The 16,739-nt window shown below is 51.4% G+C and overlaps 1 protein-coding gene across 2 annotated transcripts in view; it reads right to left on the reverse strand.

Annotated features, from left to right (window-relative positions):
• SRL (sarcalumenin) overlaps window positions 1-15,664 on the reverse strand; it is a 93,299-nt gene extending 77,635 nt beyond the window's left edge. For both annotated transcript variants that reach the window (XM_043523773.1, XM_043523772.1), the window contains exon 1: window positions 15,548-15,664. In XM_043523773.1, the coding sequence (XP_043379708.1) occupies window positions 15,548-15,608 (61 nt within the window). In that variant the 5' untranslated portion in view covers window positions 15,609-15,664. The remainder of the gene's footprint in view (window positions 1-15,547) is intronic.
• Between the last annotated feature and the right edge of the window lie 1,075 nt (window positions 15,665-16,739).

Here is a 16,739-nt window from a genome sequence, read left to right on the forward strand (position 1 = left end):
ATCTTTCTGACTGTCTTCAGCAAAGTCAAAGGATTTAAAGATGTGCTCTGCTTGCTTCCCCATAGCATAAAATTAAAGAAGATACCCGTATATCTCCAGTTTCTTGGTGGACCTTGTTTTGCTCTTTGAACTCTTTCAAAATAGTGTTTCCAGTCTGTCCATTGTGAAGGTTTGTCAAAGCTGAAGTGCTCTGGGGCATTGAAGAGCAACAAGTTGAGATCTTGCAACCTTTATCTCTTTTCCTTCCATCTGCAACCTTTGTTGTTGTTTTCCTGCTGTTTCTGTTCTCCTTTGGCACTATTTTACGTCTGACACCATGTCATGCTCCTGCATCAGATCTAGGCTGGCTACAGAGCTATTTCTGAGCAAGATACACACCAGATGTGTTCCTCATAAAATTCTTTAATGCATTGCCAGGTATTGCTGTTAGCTTAAATAAAGGTATTTTATACACAGTGACTGAACAGTGTAATACAGTTTAGCATTCCATTACAGAGACCAATATGAGAAAACATCCATGCTCTAAACACTATTCCTAGGGGGCAGAATAAAAGCAGAGCTCCCTCTCCCATGGAGCAGGAATATCTCATACAAGGAGGTTACACTTCAGAAATTGAGTCCTACTAGATTGGAGTTTATTCTTGTAATTTAATACAATTTTAGCTTAGCTACCAAAATGTCATACATGTGTTTGCCTGAATATTACCACCCTGGAGTCAGGGCATCAGAGATTCTTGAAAGCAAGGTCAGCTTGGAGGTCAAATAGAAGACCTTGTGACAAAACTACAGGAAATTATCTTTCTAGCAGCAGACAGCCAGCCAGACCTGCTGCTCTCAATAGTTCAGAGGAGTTCAACTCCAATCATTCATTCAGAGCACTTACTTACAAGGCACTACTAAAGCAGAGCCAGTCAGAAAATGGGATTTCCCCCACCCTCACAGAATATTTCATTGAAAATGGAAAAAATATATTTTTGTTGAAATGTTCAGCACAGAATATTGAGTTTTCATTGAAAACCCAAAACTCTTTGAGACAAAAACTGAAAAAATTGGGGTTTTCAGACAAGGAAAAAAATCAAAAAGTTTCAAAGGATGCAGACACTTTCTGAGAAAGTTTTCATTCAGTCTAGAACCTAATTTTCCATCAAAAAAGGAGTTTTGATGGAAATTTTTCAACTAGTCCTGCTGCTAAGATACCTCCCAAAGACTTATTCAGCACTTTATAAAATCCACATAGACAGATGCAGTTGGCCACTAATGAAATGCAGCTATCTCTGCAGTGAAAAACTGGGAACTACGTTCCAGCCTAATAGGGTATTACAAACATCATAGACGCTGCACCTTAGTGAAAGTTCTTCCTGTGGTTAAATATATGGCTGGAGTGGATGACAGGGATGCATCAGCTGGATTGTCATATGGAAGATCTGGCTCCTAATCCAGCTAAGATACAATGTTATGTGAATTGGACTTGGAGACTTGGCAAACTGTGCTTGGTAGAAAAAGGGGGCTGCAAATCAGCGGTGAGGTGCATTTGCAGAGCTGTGAGAGCTCGGGACTGATATAGGAGGGGGAGCTGCTGATCAGGCCTGAAATGCACTGGCTGAGAATGGAGTAGGACGGTGGTACAATGATGCACAGGGCAGACTGGGTATGGGCCGGAGTTGTGGGAGGTTCCATTTCAATGAATATGCTCCCATGGTGACTAAAGCAGGCAGTTACAAACACAGATCCATTTTTGAAGGAAAGATCAGGTGGAAGGTGTTGAGCTAGTGGGAACTTTATCTCATGCTGAGCGGACCAGGGGGAAATAGAACAAAACAAAAATTCCTATAGCCATGTCTTCACTAGACACGAAGCAGCTGCACTACTGTACGCTTCAGTGTAGACACTCACTACAGCGAGGCGAGGGGTTCTCCAGTTGCTAGAGTTAATCCACAAGAGCTGGGAGCTAGGTCAATGGAAGAATTCTAGTGCTGTCTACTCCAGGGGTTATATCAGTTTAACAACGTCACTCAAGGGCGTGGATTTTTCACATCCCTGAGTGACGTAGCTGGGTCTATCCAGCCATTTTTACTGTAGACCTGGCCTCAGGTGCATTTGCCTCTCCATTCTCAGCATCGCTTTGGGGAGGGGTGCCAGCTCCCTTCCCTTGTGCCTCTAAGATTAATGTAGGAAAGCACATGAAAAATCAGAGTCCATTCTTATTAAACTCTACTCTCCATGAGCCTTGACAGCAGGGCAATCAGTGAACAACAGGGATGCAGCAAGCCTCAGGAGAGGTACCATCTGCCTCCTGCTGCTGCTGCACTGCTCCTTTCTAGTTAATCCATCTTTATAGCTCAACAACATCTGCAAAGATCCTATCACCACAGTACCCTGGTGCTGTACCATCAGGTTCCAAGCTCTCTCTGCCCACTCCCCTGCGGAGGTGAGCCATGATGCACAAGGCTGAAGGCAGAGAGAGCAAAGCTTCCAGGGCTGGAGGGGTCCAAGATAAGGTCTCATCAGATGCACTGGGAATTATCAGATTCCAGCTTAAATAAACCACCCACTCCTCTGAACTGTCAGTGGCAGTGACGCCCTGCACAGTGATCAGAATGACAAACTTCCTCTCCAGAGCCAGAGCTCTACAAAAGGCCGGTACTCCACACCCAGTGCTCCCCAAACTGTGGGACTTCCCCGCTAGGGGAGCACAGAGGAATGTTTGGGGTGGGGGGTGGGAGAAAACTCGGCAGGGTCTGGGCCAGTCCCCACAGAGGGGTGGGGAGGGAGCACCACCCAGCTCTGCTCCGCCCACAGCCGCAGCTCCACTCTGCCCCCTGCTCTGCCCCCAGTCCAGCTCTGCCCTCATTCCCCCTCTGCCCCCAAGACAGCTCTGCCTCTAGCCCCAGCTCCACCCCCAGCTCCACCTTCAGCCTTGGCTGTGCAGTAATTGAGGGAGCCACAGATTCCATTACGGGTAAGAGGCAGGTGTGACAGGAGAAATTTGGGCACCACTCTCCTGGCCTAGCTGCCGGAGCAGTGAGAGCTCAGGGATTTGGAGTCACAGACGTACCAAGAATTCATGGAAAGCGTTCACTAACAGTGTCTGCGTGAGATCGGATGGGGAGGGAGCTCCCTCTGGCTGGGGTCCTGGAGCCTGTGCCGGGGTCAGATAGGGAGCGGCTCCCTCAGGCTGGGGGCAGTCATCTGCACTAGTACCCATTGGGAGAGGGCTCTGCCAGTCTGCAAACATGGCTTGAATTTGAGGAGGAGCATGTGCTGTCTCAGGGCTTTCCTGAACTCTCTGCTGTCCGGGCCCCAGTTTGGAGGCGGATCAGGTGCTCAAGCGCATTCCTTCTCATCGGAATTTAAGATGCTTTCTCCAGTTATACAAGTGTCAAGCTTAAGCCCTTTTGACTGACGGTGCCAAGTGACGCAGCTGGGAGCTGCCCTCCAGCCAGCCGAGCCCCAGTGACCCATTCATCGTGCTCAAGGGGGGCTGCAGTTGGCCCCGACACACCCACAGGCGCCAGCAGCAAGTAAGGGGTTAAAATAAGAGGTGTAGAAGCAGAGAGCCTATGTGTGTGCGCCCCCTTGCTGTCGTTTCCTGCCCTGTCTGGGGGAGGGGCCAGCGGACTGGAAGGTGTGAATGATTTAACACTGGGCCTATCTCCCCAAAATAGCTCTCCATGCAGGCGTGAGGTTTGGGCGGTGACAGCTCCATTTCGTGGCCTTGCTCAAGGCCAGTTACACCCTCCCCCCCATGCATAGCGTGGATCCCAGCTGGCAGCCCTGGTTTCCGAATGGAGCCGGGAAACTTGGTGGCTAGGGCAAGTTCAGCACTTCAGATCCAGCCGCCCACCCTGCTGCTGATGCAGTCGCTGGGGCTCTCCTCAAGCAGGGGCTTTCCCTGACTGACAAGCAAACCCGTTCTCCTCTGTGGGGTCAGCGGGGTGTTCTACAGGCCCCGAGCTGAGCTTGAGGGCAAAGCCCAATCGGCTCCCTGCACTAGGGGTCGTCCCACAGCTGGAGTAGTGAGCACAGATGGCCCAGCTCCCCGCTGCCCTTGCTGCAGGGCGCAGCTGGCGGAAGCAAGCACAGGGGACAGTTCAGCGACGAGGTGCAGGCAGAGCATTCCATGCAGGTGTAGAGAGAAGCTGGGGCAGACTGTGGGGGAGGGAGCCAGGGTCTGGTTGGGGGCAGGAAAGCCTGAAGCACCCAGGGGAGAGGCAGGGCTGGATCAGCCTCCACTCTCCAGGGCTTAAGCTTGACACATTCTGCCCTGGCTTCCCATTCGCCTCCCCCAGCCTGCTCCCCCCTGCAGCCCCTTGCCCCCAGTCAGCCACTGCTGCCGCCTCCCGCTGCCTGGCTGAGCACCAGCAGGGGGAGCTGTGAGAGCAGAGGCTGGCAGCCTCCCTGCATTCACCGCATTTCCCTACTCTGCCCCTACAGCCCAGCTAGGGCTGGGGGTGTCCTTGCTCCCAGAAGCCCCGAAGATGAGACTGAGCCACCCCACAGGAGCCCATGTGCCACATTTGCCCTGCTGGGTGCATGGAGGCAGCCCCACTGCAGCCGCCGCACTCTAGGAGGGGCTCCTCCTCCCCTCCAGGCCCTGAAGCCAGTAGGCCCACTCAGTATGGCCATTAATATTCCCAGGCCCTTAATATTCCCCCCCGCCTCTCACCGTAGGAGTCGGTGCCCCAGCTAGAGTGCCTGCAGCTAGCTGTGTGGGAGCGAGCTGCCGCCCCCCAGCCCAGAGGCGGCTGCACTGGGAGGATGCTGTCGGCACACGGAATATTTTCCACACGGCAGCAGGCAGACAGGAACCGCTGCCTCTTGAATCTTGGTTTCTTGTTTCTCTGGTGTGAAAGACAAGCGCAAAGTACTTCACTTAGGAAAGAAAAATCAAAGGCACAGCTACAAAACGGGGAATCACTCGACACTGGCTAGGTGGTAGCACTGCTGAAAAGGATCTCAGGGTTATAGTGGATCATAAACTGACTATGAATCAGCAGTGTGATACAGATGCAAAAGGCCAATAGCACTTTGGGGTGTATTAATAGGAGTGTTGTATGTAAGATGCGGGAGGTAATTATCCTGCTCTGCTCACCACTGGCGAGGCCTCAGCTGGATACTGTGTACAGTTCTGGGCACCACACTTTAGGAAAGATGTGGACAGATTGGAGACAGTCCAGAGGAGAGCAACAAACATTATCAAAAGTTGAAAACCTGACCTCTGAGGAAACGTTAAAAAAGAATGAGCATGTTTATTCTTGAGAAAAAAAAGGACTGAGGAGGGGGATGTGACAGGGCGGCACTCACATTCTTGAGCGCCTCCTAGTGGCTGGGTGTGGTGCTGCAGGCTTTTTCCTGCTCCTGGCACCTCCTATAGCAATAGTTCTCGAACTTTTGTACCAGTGACCCCTTTCACATGGCAAGCCTCTGAGTGCGACCCCCCGCTTATAAATTAAAACCACTTTTTTATATATTTAACACCATTATAAATGCTGTCAGCCCTATCTTGGGCCCTTTAAAGTCAGCCCTTTGCTCAGGCTTCTAAACAAGACTTGTCCCTTTCTCAGGGCTTAGGCCACTTCACCAGTGGGCATGGGGAACCCAGCCCATCAGCTACACCGGACACCAACCCAGGGACCCTACACTCAGCAGCCATGCACTGCTCACTGCAATCCTCTGCTGCTACCTTCCTGAGCCTCTTACCAGCCGGTCCCTTTATCTTCCCCTTACCTTAGGGTTACATTTCTCTGGTCTCCTTTCTCCCAGTTTAAGTAGCAGGCAGGCGCCCCCTTCCTCACCCCTCTGGTCCCAGCCATGGAGTGATCTGCACAGACCCTGCAGTTCCTTTTATCTGAGCCTGCTGGGCTCTGATTGGCTGCTTCCCCAAGGCCTCTCTAGGCAGGCCTGGAGGACGTACCTCCACTGTTCCTTCCTGAGCCGGGGTGTGGTAGGACTGCAGGGCCTTCAACAGCGGGCCTCAAAAAGCGAGGTGCACTGTCACCGGGGACCACACAACCATCCACAAATATGTTAAGGGCTGTTATAAAGAAGGCAGTGATCAATTGTTCTCCATGTCCTCTAAAGGTAGGACAAGATGTAATGGGCTTAATCTGCACCAAGGGAGGTTTAGGTTAGATGTTATGAAAAACTTTCTAACCATAGGGGGAGTTAAGCTCTGGAACAGGCTTCCAAGGGACGTTGTAGAATCCCCATCACAGGAGGTTTCCAAAACCAAGTTGGACAAACACCTGTCAAAGATGGTCCAGGTTTAGTTGGTCCCGCCCTAGCCCAAGGGGCTCGACTTGATGCCCTCCCAAGGTCCCTTCCAGCCCTACCTTGCTATGATTCTGTGAACTATTGGCTAGCACAGCAGTACCATCAGCTCCACACATGGACCCTGCACTAAGGCAAGGCCTCCCACCTATCTAACAAATACCCCTCTAGTCCAGTAGATCTCTAATTTATGGCACTCGCCCTTTCTGCAGCACTCCCTTCTCAGTCAGCAGGCCTGCAGACTTTAGTCCTTCACATGCAGTGGCTCTCAGCAGTGTGTCCGGGACTACTGGTGAACCACTGTCTTCACACCGGAGCCCCCTGCACTCCTATGTTGCACCACAGTACGGTTCTGAGAAAAGCCAGTTCTCAGTCTCAGCTCAGCACATGGCCGGGAGCTGCAGAGAATCACAGCAGAGAGGAGGGAGGTCAGGAGACATGCTACCTGCAATCCACTTCTCCTTATCTTTCAATGGCGTATCTACCACAGAAAATGATTTCACTTCTGAGGGAAAGGGAGCATGGCAGGTGAAAGCTGTTTGGAAGCTTGCCCATCACTAGTGCCTGTCAGGGATAAGGGCTAGGGGTCAGTTCAGCACCGCCCACCACCTCCTACTGGCCACCTTTTCTGACAGAAGTAACTTGGAGCAAACTGGTTTTGAAAAGCCAAAGCTTGGGGCCCTGTGCTCATTTTCTGTGCCTGTGTCACAGAGCCAGCCGCATTGACACTTGTACATTACACTTCTGCCTCCGGGTACAAACTACTGTCCTAACGTCGGGTTTCAGCTGGTGGGGAACCTTGCAACTCCTCCTGCCTCGGTGACACAGCTGTCATCATTTTCCATTGGAGGTTTGGAAGAGGCTGGCTGCACTGTGTGAATTAATTAATTAATTTGTGTGCTCATGGCACTAAAAACAGTCATGATTTCAGAGTGACTTTCCAGCAAGCCAGTCCACACCTTAAACAAGCAGAATGCCAATGCTGAAACACTGTCAGTCCTGTCTGTGCCATAGGCTGGGAAGGGAGTGCATAGGTGTGACCAGGATAGCAGCAAGCCCTGCTTTTTAGCACAGGCATTCTGTTTGCCCTACTTCACCCTGTCACCTCTCAGTGCAAAAGCACACAAGCTACAATCAGATGCTCCGAAGTTTGTTATTTCTCTCTTCAGACCCGTCCTCATCAGCCTTTGAAGCATCTGAAGCTTTCAAATTCCGCCATTTTTGAATCATCTAAGCATAAAAAAGTGTCTGGACAATGTAATGGGTGGGCATGAGGGAGTGGGGGTGGGAAATGTGCTGTCACTCTTACCTGCCTCAAAATGGCTGAGCAACAGCCACCAAAAACGTCACCTTTCTGCTAACAACGAGCTGGTGATATTTTAGCCCAAAGGGTTGTTTTTCTGCAGCACCAGAAACTATGAGAACTTAGCTCCAATGTAGAAATGGCACTTCAGTAACACCCCTCGTGCCGTAAGACAGTCCACCCAACATTACCAAACATGTCTGTTTGAAACACCCCCACCCTCCTGTTCAGCAGGTAGGTATAGACTGGGGGAAGGCAGGGGAGGGGGGAGCCGAGCAACCTATGCCTTTGTGGAGCTGCTTGAAGCCCACCAAGATGCCAAGCCACCTACTTTGGTCTCTGAACGTCTGGTCAGTAGGGGACCTGGCCCCTTTTCTGAAGGCCCCATACCCAGCTCCTGCCAAGACAGACCCTTCTTCCCACCAGGAACTGACTTCCCTGGTGGATATTCCAGTAGGTTCCACAAGAGTCATTGCCATAGAGGTCAAGGCCAGAAGAGACCACCAGATCCTCTAGTCTGACCTGCTGCGTAGCACGGGCCACCCCCACCACCCAGTGTAAGTGGATTTGTGACCTGGCTCATAGGGTTGCAGTGCCACTCACTCAGGTTTGTCTGGGTGGAGCTGAAACACTTAACGATCTTGACTGCAATTTCAGCTGGAGTTTCCATTAGGGCCTTGCTGTGCTCCCCCCCCGCCACTGGCTCCCCACTAGCATCCCATGGCTGAGTCGTGCCACCCCTTCCATGCACCGACAGCCTAGAAAAGCCATGATTCTCCGTTCACCTGCCAGCATGGTGCAGCAGAGACAGCAGGCAGCACCCCACCCATCTGATCAGTTCTGTTAGAGAGGGACAGCCCCATCAGTGAGCGAGTATGTAGGTCCTTGACTTCTCTGCTGCTGGAATAGCTAATGAGAGGCCCCTGGTGAGATGGAGACCTGTACGTTAGGAGCTGGACTCACAATGACTCTGTTTGCATTCTGCCTGGCCTCTCCTCCACCCTCCAGCTCTTCAGGCCATATCATTCCTATGTCTACAGCACAAGCACAGACCACATTAGGCACAAAAGATCCAGAAAAGCTGAGAGAGATGGCCTCACACCCAAGGAGATCCCAAGAACCGAGCCCAGCAGCACCTGTGATCACAGCCACAGACCGGCCCGGCCCATATATGGGTTTGCATACTGTAGCGTTACTGTGTGATGTAATCTCACACCTGTTGGTCTATCCCAAGGAGATAAAATTGCAGCAGCTGCTGCACGATGATATCAGATCTGAACACATGATTCTTAGGGATTATTAGCTGATGAATTTCATGTGTAGGGGGAGTAGGAGAGAGGGGGGTTCTTTCCTGTTTGAGAACTGTGAACGAGCGCCTTACAATTTTCCAGCATCCATTTCCTCTGGAATCCTCCCCCCCCCACACACACACACACCCTGGGTGAATAATTCTTTCTCCGTTGGTTGCGAGCAGCTCTTTTGCGAGTACTCCAGCATTCAGCATTTGATTTCATTTTGATTGCACTGCTAGGTCACATGGTATTATTTCCCTATCCTGATTGGATGAGGAGCATAACCCTTGGAATCAGGCGTCTGGCACAAATACTCCCATTTACACCTTTGAAAGTTGATCTCTGGGAATATTCTCTAAAAGTCACTGTTGCTCTGAGTTTTCTTGCCTGTGAGCCCATTCATTGAAAGTCAGCATTAGAGGGATGCACAGCAGCTCCAATATGAAAGTATTTTCTCAGCTCTAATATGGGGTGTTTCAGCATAAGGTTTGGATACCAGTGGAGCCATGGTTTTCAACCTTTTTTCATTTGCGGACCCCTAAAAAATTTCAAATGGAGGTGCGGAATCTGTGGAGCCCTAGGGGTCTGTGGACCACAGATTGAAAACCACTGCAGTACAGTAACCCACTCAAAAATGGTGCGGCTCTGTCCCCCTCTAGTGGCAAGGCCATATAGAGAAGTCTATGAGTCTGCTCCTGCCTCTGAACTAATGTACCTGGTACTTCAGCTCAAACAAAAGACATTCAGGTGTTAGATCCACTTAATTCATCACAGATGACCCATCCAGGGGTTCTGCTGGATTCCCACTAGGTTTTCCAACAAATCTCTACAGGTACCCAGTTCAGACTGTAACATGCATCAGCCAATATTTTACATGGTGTAAAATGTGACTTATTTTCTATAAATGTCTTCAGTCTTATCAATCAACAATCAATCTGTATCACTGAAGAATCAGACAACTGATTCTAATTTTAAAACACTAATAGTCTGCTGCTGCCCACACCCAGGCAATCTCGTTGGCATTAATGGGGCTGCAGGGGTGTATCTGAGAGAAGAATTGACTCTCAGGATTCTTAGTTTGACATCTGTCACAACGACATGGCATATAATTGCAGTTTAATCAGAGACTCACAGGCAGAAGAAAAGACCATTTTGGTCAAACCTGAATTGTACAGAATTCGCTCTCTTGCTTGCTAACACCTTATTCAGTCTGCTCTTAAACACTACCAGTGAAAGTATCTCAACCCTTCTGCTTTGAGAGCAAAGCTGATGATAAAATAATAATAATAATAATAATAATTAAAGGATAGCTCAGTGGTTTGAGCATTGGCCTGCTAAACCGAGGGTTGTGAGTTCAATCCTTCAGGGGGCCATTTAGGGATCTGGGACAAAAATGGGAGATTGGTCCTGCTTTGAGCAGGGGGTTGGACTAGATGACCTCCTGAGGTCCCTTCCAACCCTGATATTCTATGATTCTATTCTATGATTCTAATAATAATAATTAATAATAATAAAATTAAAAAATGAAAAACAAAGTTGACATTTTGACATTCTTTCCATTTTGCAGGATTTGAACATGACCCATTTTTCCTGTTTGTTTGTTTTCGGTTTTTTTGCAAAATCTTTTAAGTTGAATGTTTCATCAAAAAGGTTCTCAAAATGGAGACTGAAATTTTTCTGTTACTGACAAGTCCGTTTTTGGAAAATGAAGACTTGTAATAAATTCAATGAAAATTCAGTGAAAAAATAGCACCATTTTTATTTTATTTTTTTTTGGAAAATCAGTGGAGATTTTTGAAAAAACCAACCAACCACACATGCAAACATTTTTGACCAAAAAAAAGCATTTTTCACAAACTCCCCTACACCTCTTTGTATAAACAAATTGTTACCATCTCTATTTGCTGTCTGGGTCTTGCTATTAAATACCCTATTCCTGGTTTCTACCCTAGTTGTATCCTTCCTTAGAGTCAAGTCATAGCTTCTTATGCTGCCATTGGTCAAGTATGAACAATTCTCTTCTTTCATTTATACTGTTACCTCAATGGTGTTTATTTTTAATCATAAATTATGTTGTTCCTTAAATGCTTTGTTACATGGTAGGAATCACAGGGAATAATCTTCCCCGGAAGCCAAAATACATAAAAAATATACAGTCGGTGATGTGATAGCAAAGAGAATATGTTTCTACTATAATCCGTCAAATATAGACCTAAAACCTGGAGAATTAGACAAAATCCCATAAACTAAAATTAGAAAAAGAAAGAAAACAGGAAAAACGTAATGTGAAAGACACCCCATTAATACAGGCTGAAAAGTGACTTGTGGAATGCCTCTCTGATGGCGAAAGCACCATGAAGACACCTACATAACTTCTCTGTTATTAAGCCCATCATGAACTCTTAACTGGACAAGACCTGAACATAGGTTCATAGATTCAAAGGCCAGAAGGGACCATTTTGTTCATCTAGTGTGACCTCCTGTAGAACATGGAACAGGTAATGTCCCCAAAATAATTCCTAGAGCAGATCTTTTAGAAAAACATCCAGTCTTCATTTTAAAATTGTCACTGATGGAGAATCCACCCCGTCCCTTGGTAACTTGTTCCAATAGTTCGTGGTGGATTCTTTTCTTACTTCCAACCCAACAGTGTAAATCAGGAGAAGCTGCACGGCACTCAGCAGGTCACACCACTGCCAGTGAGGCCAAAGGCAGAGCCAGAGATCTTTTGCAACAAGTTATGTAAATGGCCCCACAGCATAATTCTCAGGTTCTGCTGCAATATCTAAGCCCTTGCAGGTATTTTTATAGACTGTAACCCTGTGTCCCTGGAGCCTTCTCCTTTCCAGACTATATTTTTAGCTGCCTTGCTCATTCCTCCTCATACATCTGATCTTCCATTCCTGCAGGACACCAGCTTTTGGGTGGAGGTCATGTGAGAATACACTGTCTCCTGGGATGTTGGCGGTTTTCTCTTGCTGCCAGGGGATGCGTGTTTCTTTAAATCTGTAGTAGGAACCTGATGGGGCTGGAGAGGGTTTGAGGCAGTAGCTCTGCAGAGGGGGTTCAGGAATGATTCTGTTTCCTGTAGTCCATTAAAGTTCCTTGTTAGATAAGCTATTACCAGCAGGAGAGTGGGGTGGGAGGAGGTATTGTTTCATGGTCTCTGTGTATATAATGTCTTCTGCAGTTTCCACAGTATGCATCCGATGAAGTGAGCTGTAGCTCATGAAAGCTCATGCTCAAATAAATTGGTTAGTCTCTAAGGTGCCACAAGTACTCCTTTTCTTTTTGCTAGAAGAAAGTGGCTCTCTCTTGTGATTCATTACCACTGTCACATGACACAGAGCAACACCAGCACAAAAGAGCAGCAGAGAAATAGTCAGGGAAGAGGGAAAAACTATCCTGTAGCTCCACAAAGGCACTGGCTGGAGCTGGCCTTATTTTATCCAAGCCCATCCAAGCCCCCCAGCAAGAGATGCTGCCCTGGTCTAGTCCCTGGCATCACAATGGCTCAGTCCTGTATATGCTACATATACCTGGGAATCCTAAGAACAATGCATAGCCATGGAAAACCAGCGGTGGCCCCTGATGAAAACTCTTTTCGCTGCAGAACAAGGCACAATTTCCAGCTGTGATACTGAGGCGCACATATAAGGGATGATACAATCTATAGTGACAGGACTGCAAAAGGCATTGATCTGATTATGGGCATTGACTGGTATGGGAAGGGTTTGCAGACAGTGCACAAGACGCCTTATGCAGCGTCTCTGTGACTTCCCCATGGTATTCCTGCCACACACGCAGCTAGAGTGATGGGACGGGCAACCAGCAAGAAACTCAGAGTTGGACAGGTGCATGCTGCACAGCAGGGGGTGTATGTGTGTGTGCATGGGGGAGGGAGGTGTTGCATTTATTTAAAAGGGGAAAACTGAATTGCTTTATAAAAATGGGCAAGGCAGATTATTTGAGGCCCCACATGTACAGAAGAAATTAACTCCTCCCTTGTGTACAGTCACTAACACAGAGCGAGAAGTGCCACTCCTGTTTGAGGGGTTGGTGGGCTCAGCAGTAGCTGCCGGAGAAACCAGCTGTCTTTCTAGATACTTGTGTGACTCAATGAGGGGAGCATCTGAGTGTCTCCGAAGTACATAAAAATAGAAATAATAATCTCTCCATTTCCTTCCCAGCCCATCGGAGAAACCCTTCCCTGCATCTGTCGCTGCTAGGAGGAAGGGGAGGAGCAAAACACGCATCCCTGACCTCAAGTCTTGGTAGGGCTTTCCCATCCCTCTGTAACGGCTATGACCCAGGCGGCATGGGCTGTGACATCATAATGATGAAACCAGTAGGATTCCATTATGCAAATGATTCCAGTGGGACTGACCATGTGTGTTGCGCGGCACATAAGCTCGGGATGGGAAATGGGCAAGCGAGAGGAGGCAGGTAGCTGGTGCGGTGGCAGCAAAGCAGCAGTGGCTGAGGAGGGGAGCTAGGGACTGAGCTGAGCAGACTTGGCAGGGTGGAGGGAGGGTGTGGGGAAAGACAGGGCCATGGCCATCACGAGCTGATTTGTGCAGGTCGCAGCAGGGGATGGGTTCCAGGCGTCCCCGTGTTGGAGTGTGAGGGAGGGTTGCCACCCAGCAGTCTGAGCGGAGGAAGTGGCACATGCAGGGTGGTACCTGCACATGCAGTGTGTGGCGGAGTGAGGTACACAGGACAGCTGGGCTCGGGGACAGCTCTGAGGTTACGGACCAGAGAAGCAGGTGGGAGGTCAGAGCTGAGAAGGGATCCAGGATGTGTCTGACAGTTCCCAGTCAGCTCCCTGCCAGCCCCCTTGGAGTGCCACTTGTGCCCTCTCCACCCGTGGATTGTGAGGCAATGGAATGCTGTGCTCTGCGCGTCCCACCATGACATGGTCCCAGTTTCTCTCTGAGCACCCATGCTGAGAATTTGGGGGACTCCTGCCATTCTAGCTTGGGCACTGGTGGGCCCTGCCAGCGACAGTGTTGCATGGCCTGGGCATGCCCAAGCAGGTGTTGATGGCACCATGTCCAGGCTGAACTAGCACCGGCGCTGCCAGAGCTGCACCAAATCCCACCCATATGGTCCATATAGATGTGGCGTCCGGAAGGACCTTGACTGTCCAAATGCTCCTCACCGTTCCAGAGTGCAATGCAGCCAAGCTGATGTGGTTCAGGACACCAGAAGCCCGTGCAGGGCTCCACCCCTCCTGAGCATCAATGGGCACAGGGGAGGGGCTGATGGATGCCCCAGGACATGGCTCCATGGGCCATTCTCCTCGCCCCAGCCCCGAGGCTGCAGTAGCAGCTACCGAACTGTTCCACAGCCAAAGAGGGCCGAGTCCTCTCCTGGCCCTCCCGGAGCCAAGCCCATCCACATTCATACTCAGCTTGGGGAATAACCTTCGGCGCCCAGGGCACACTGGAGGGAGAGCCAGGATCTGTCAGCCCCTCTCCCTTCTTGTTCTTGTGAATGATAAAGGATGTCCTTAAAAGGATAAAACTCCCTCTGCTAGCCCCTGTGTGACAATGCGAGAAGGCAGCAGCTGGGCATGGCCATGGTGGGAGAGGCTGGGGAAGCGGAGGGGGAGGAGGGGCGGGAGGGCTGTGGGGAGCTCGGCGTCCAGTTACAAGGCTGTTTCCATACTTAGCCACCTTGCAGCCGCCTGGGATACGCAGCCCCAGCCAGTGTAGCAAAGGGAGACCAAATTAACTCAAGGGCAAGCAAGGGTAATACTGCCCCACGCTTCTGACAGCACCCCAAAGGAGAGAAGCCTGCAGGAAGCAGCCACATACAGCCCAGTAATCCTTGGAGCTGGGTCCCATGGCGGCATGGGGTCACTGCCCTATGCATGGGGGAGAGAGTGGGGGGCCGAGGGGAGGCCCTGAGGAAGTGACTCAAAATGCTGAACTGCATCTACATTTTGCCTGGCACATCTGCAACATCAGGGCAAGGGAACGGAGAGGAACCCCCCCACACCACCACCACGCCCCACTGCAAAATCCAGCCCAGCCTCCCCCAGTGCAGCACACACAAAAGATCAGGCATCGGCAAGCTGCCGTGCTCCTGCGCTGCCTCCCACGGCTGGGACATCCACGGAGTCCCCGACTCTGGAGTGACTCCAGCACAAGGGCAGGCCCAACATAGTGCCCAGCCGCAGCGCAGAAATAACCCACCCGCTGCATCAAAGTCTGCCCTTTGCATGCAACGTGGACACAGAAAAGGAACACACCCCCCACACGCCTGCCTGCTGCAGGACGGCCTCGCTGCATCATGGCAGCTGCCCCCAAAAGGCATGGGGGGGCTGCCCGGGTCAGTTCAAGCCAAGATACCCCCCGGGGGCCTCCGAACTCGACGGCTCCCCACAGGGTTCTACTCATGCCCGATAGCCGTGCCCAGTGCTTTCGAAGCAACCTCCCCAGCCCTGTGTGGCTTGCACACCCCGACCACGGGCTGGGGGTACAGTCACTGCCCTGGAGCGGGGGACAGGCCAGACAATCCCCCTGTTGTGCCCACACAGAACGGGGGAGCTGGCAGAGTGGGGCATGGCTAAGGCAAGGGAAGGGCCCCGGAACTGCAGCACACACAGTGCACAACCCCCGACAGTGTCTGGGGGGCCCCGGCCCCCTAGGCAGTGGGGAGCAGAGCCGGGCCTTACCTGCAGCCCCGAGGAGCAGGAGAGACGCCACACAGCAGCACAGCAGCCTCAGTCCCTCCATGGTGGCTGCCAGGAGCTCTCTGCTGCTCGGCACCTCTATTTATACAGCAGCTGGGAGAAGGGGACAGGCCACAGTCACTAGGGCAACTGGGCGGCAGCACAGCCCTGCACAGACAGAGTCTGCCTGACGTGCCCCCTCCCTAGTGTGGGTCTCGGGCCCTGCCCCCCTCCCCCGCCCCATGAGTGTGCTGGAGGATTTTCACGGGGTTACACTCAGCTCTAACTGTCACAAACACCATGAAACAGGGGCTCCTGGTGGTGACAGCACAACTGCATAGAGAGGGTTATGGGGGTGGGGGGCTGGGGATACTAGTCTCTTCCATACAGCTCCTTATACCGTGCCCATCACCATAATATCTGAGCTCCTTCAGCAGTGCATAAAACAGGGGGGTGGGGCGTCCCCAGGGAGAGAGCACGGCTGGGGGGGCTGCGGGGTGGGGCATCCCTGGGCGAGAGCACGGCCGGGGGGGCTGTGGGGCAGGGTGTCCCCGATGCGAGAGCATGGCTGGGGGGCTGCGGGGCGGGGCGTCCCTGGGCGAGAGCACGGCCAGGGGGGCTGCGGGGCTGGGCGTCCCCGAGGCTGAGGGCACGGCCGGGGGGGCTGTGGGGCGGGGTGTCCCCGGTGCGAGAGCACGGCTGGGGGGGGCTGCGGGGTGGGGCATCCCTGGGCGAGAGCACGGCCAGGGGGGCTGCGGGGCTGGGTGTCCCCGAGGCTGAGAGCACGGCTGGGGGGGCTGTGGGGCGGGGCGTCCCTGGGCGAGAGCACGGCCAGGGGGGCTGCGGGGCTGGGCGTCCCCGAGGCTGAGAGCACGGCTGGGGGGCTGCGGCGCGGGGCGTCCCTGGGGCTGAGAGCACGGCCAGGGGGTGTAGTGCATTAGCAATCATTCCGCCCCCTCTGGTTCAGTGGGAGGCCACTCGGCCCCACTATGTCACTGAGGCACCAAGCAGTCTCACGGTACATCTACAGTACGAAATTATTTCGAAATTATTCTATTCGAATTTTCGGAAGCTATTTTATACATTCAATCTTCTGAGTCCCCACTAAAGCGCGTGAATTCGGCGGAGTGCGTCCACAGTACCAAGGCTAGTATCAACTGTCAGAGCAGTGCACTGTGGGTAGCTATCCCACAGT

Source organism: Chelonia mydas, chromosome 10 (assembly GCF_015237465.2).
Source record: "Chelonia mydas isolate rCheMyd1 chromosome 10, rCheMyd1.pri.v2, whole genome shotgun sequence".
Taxonomy (NCBI): Eukaryota; Metazoa; Chordata; order Testudines; family Cheloniidae; genus Chelonia; species Chelonia mydas.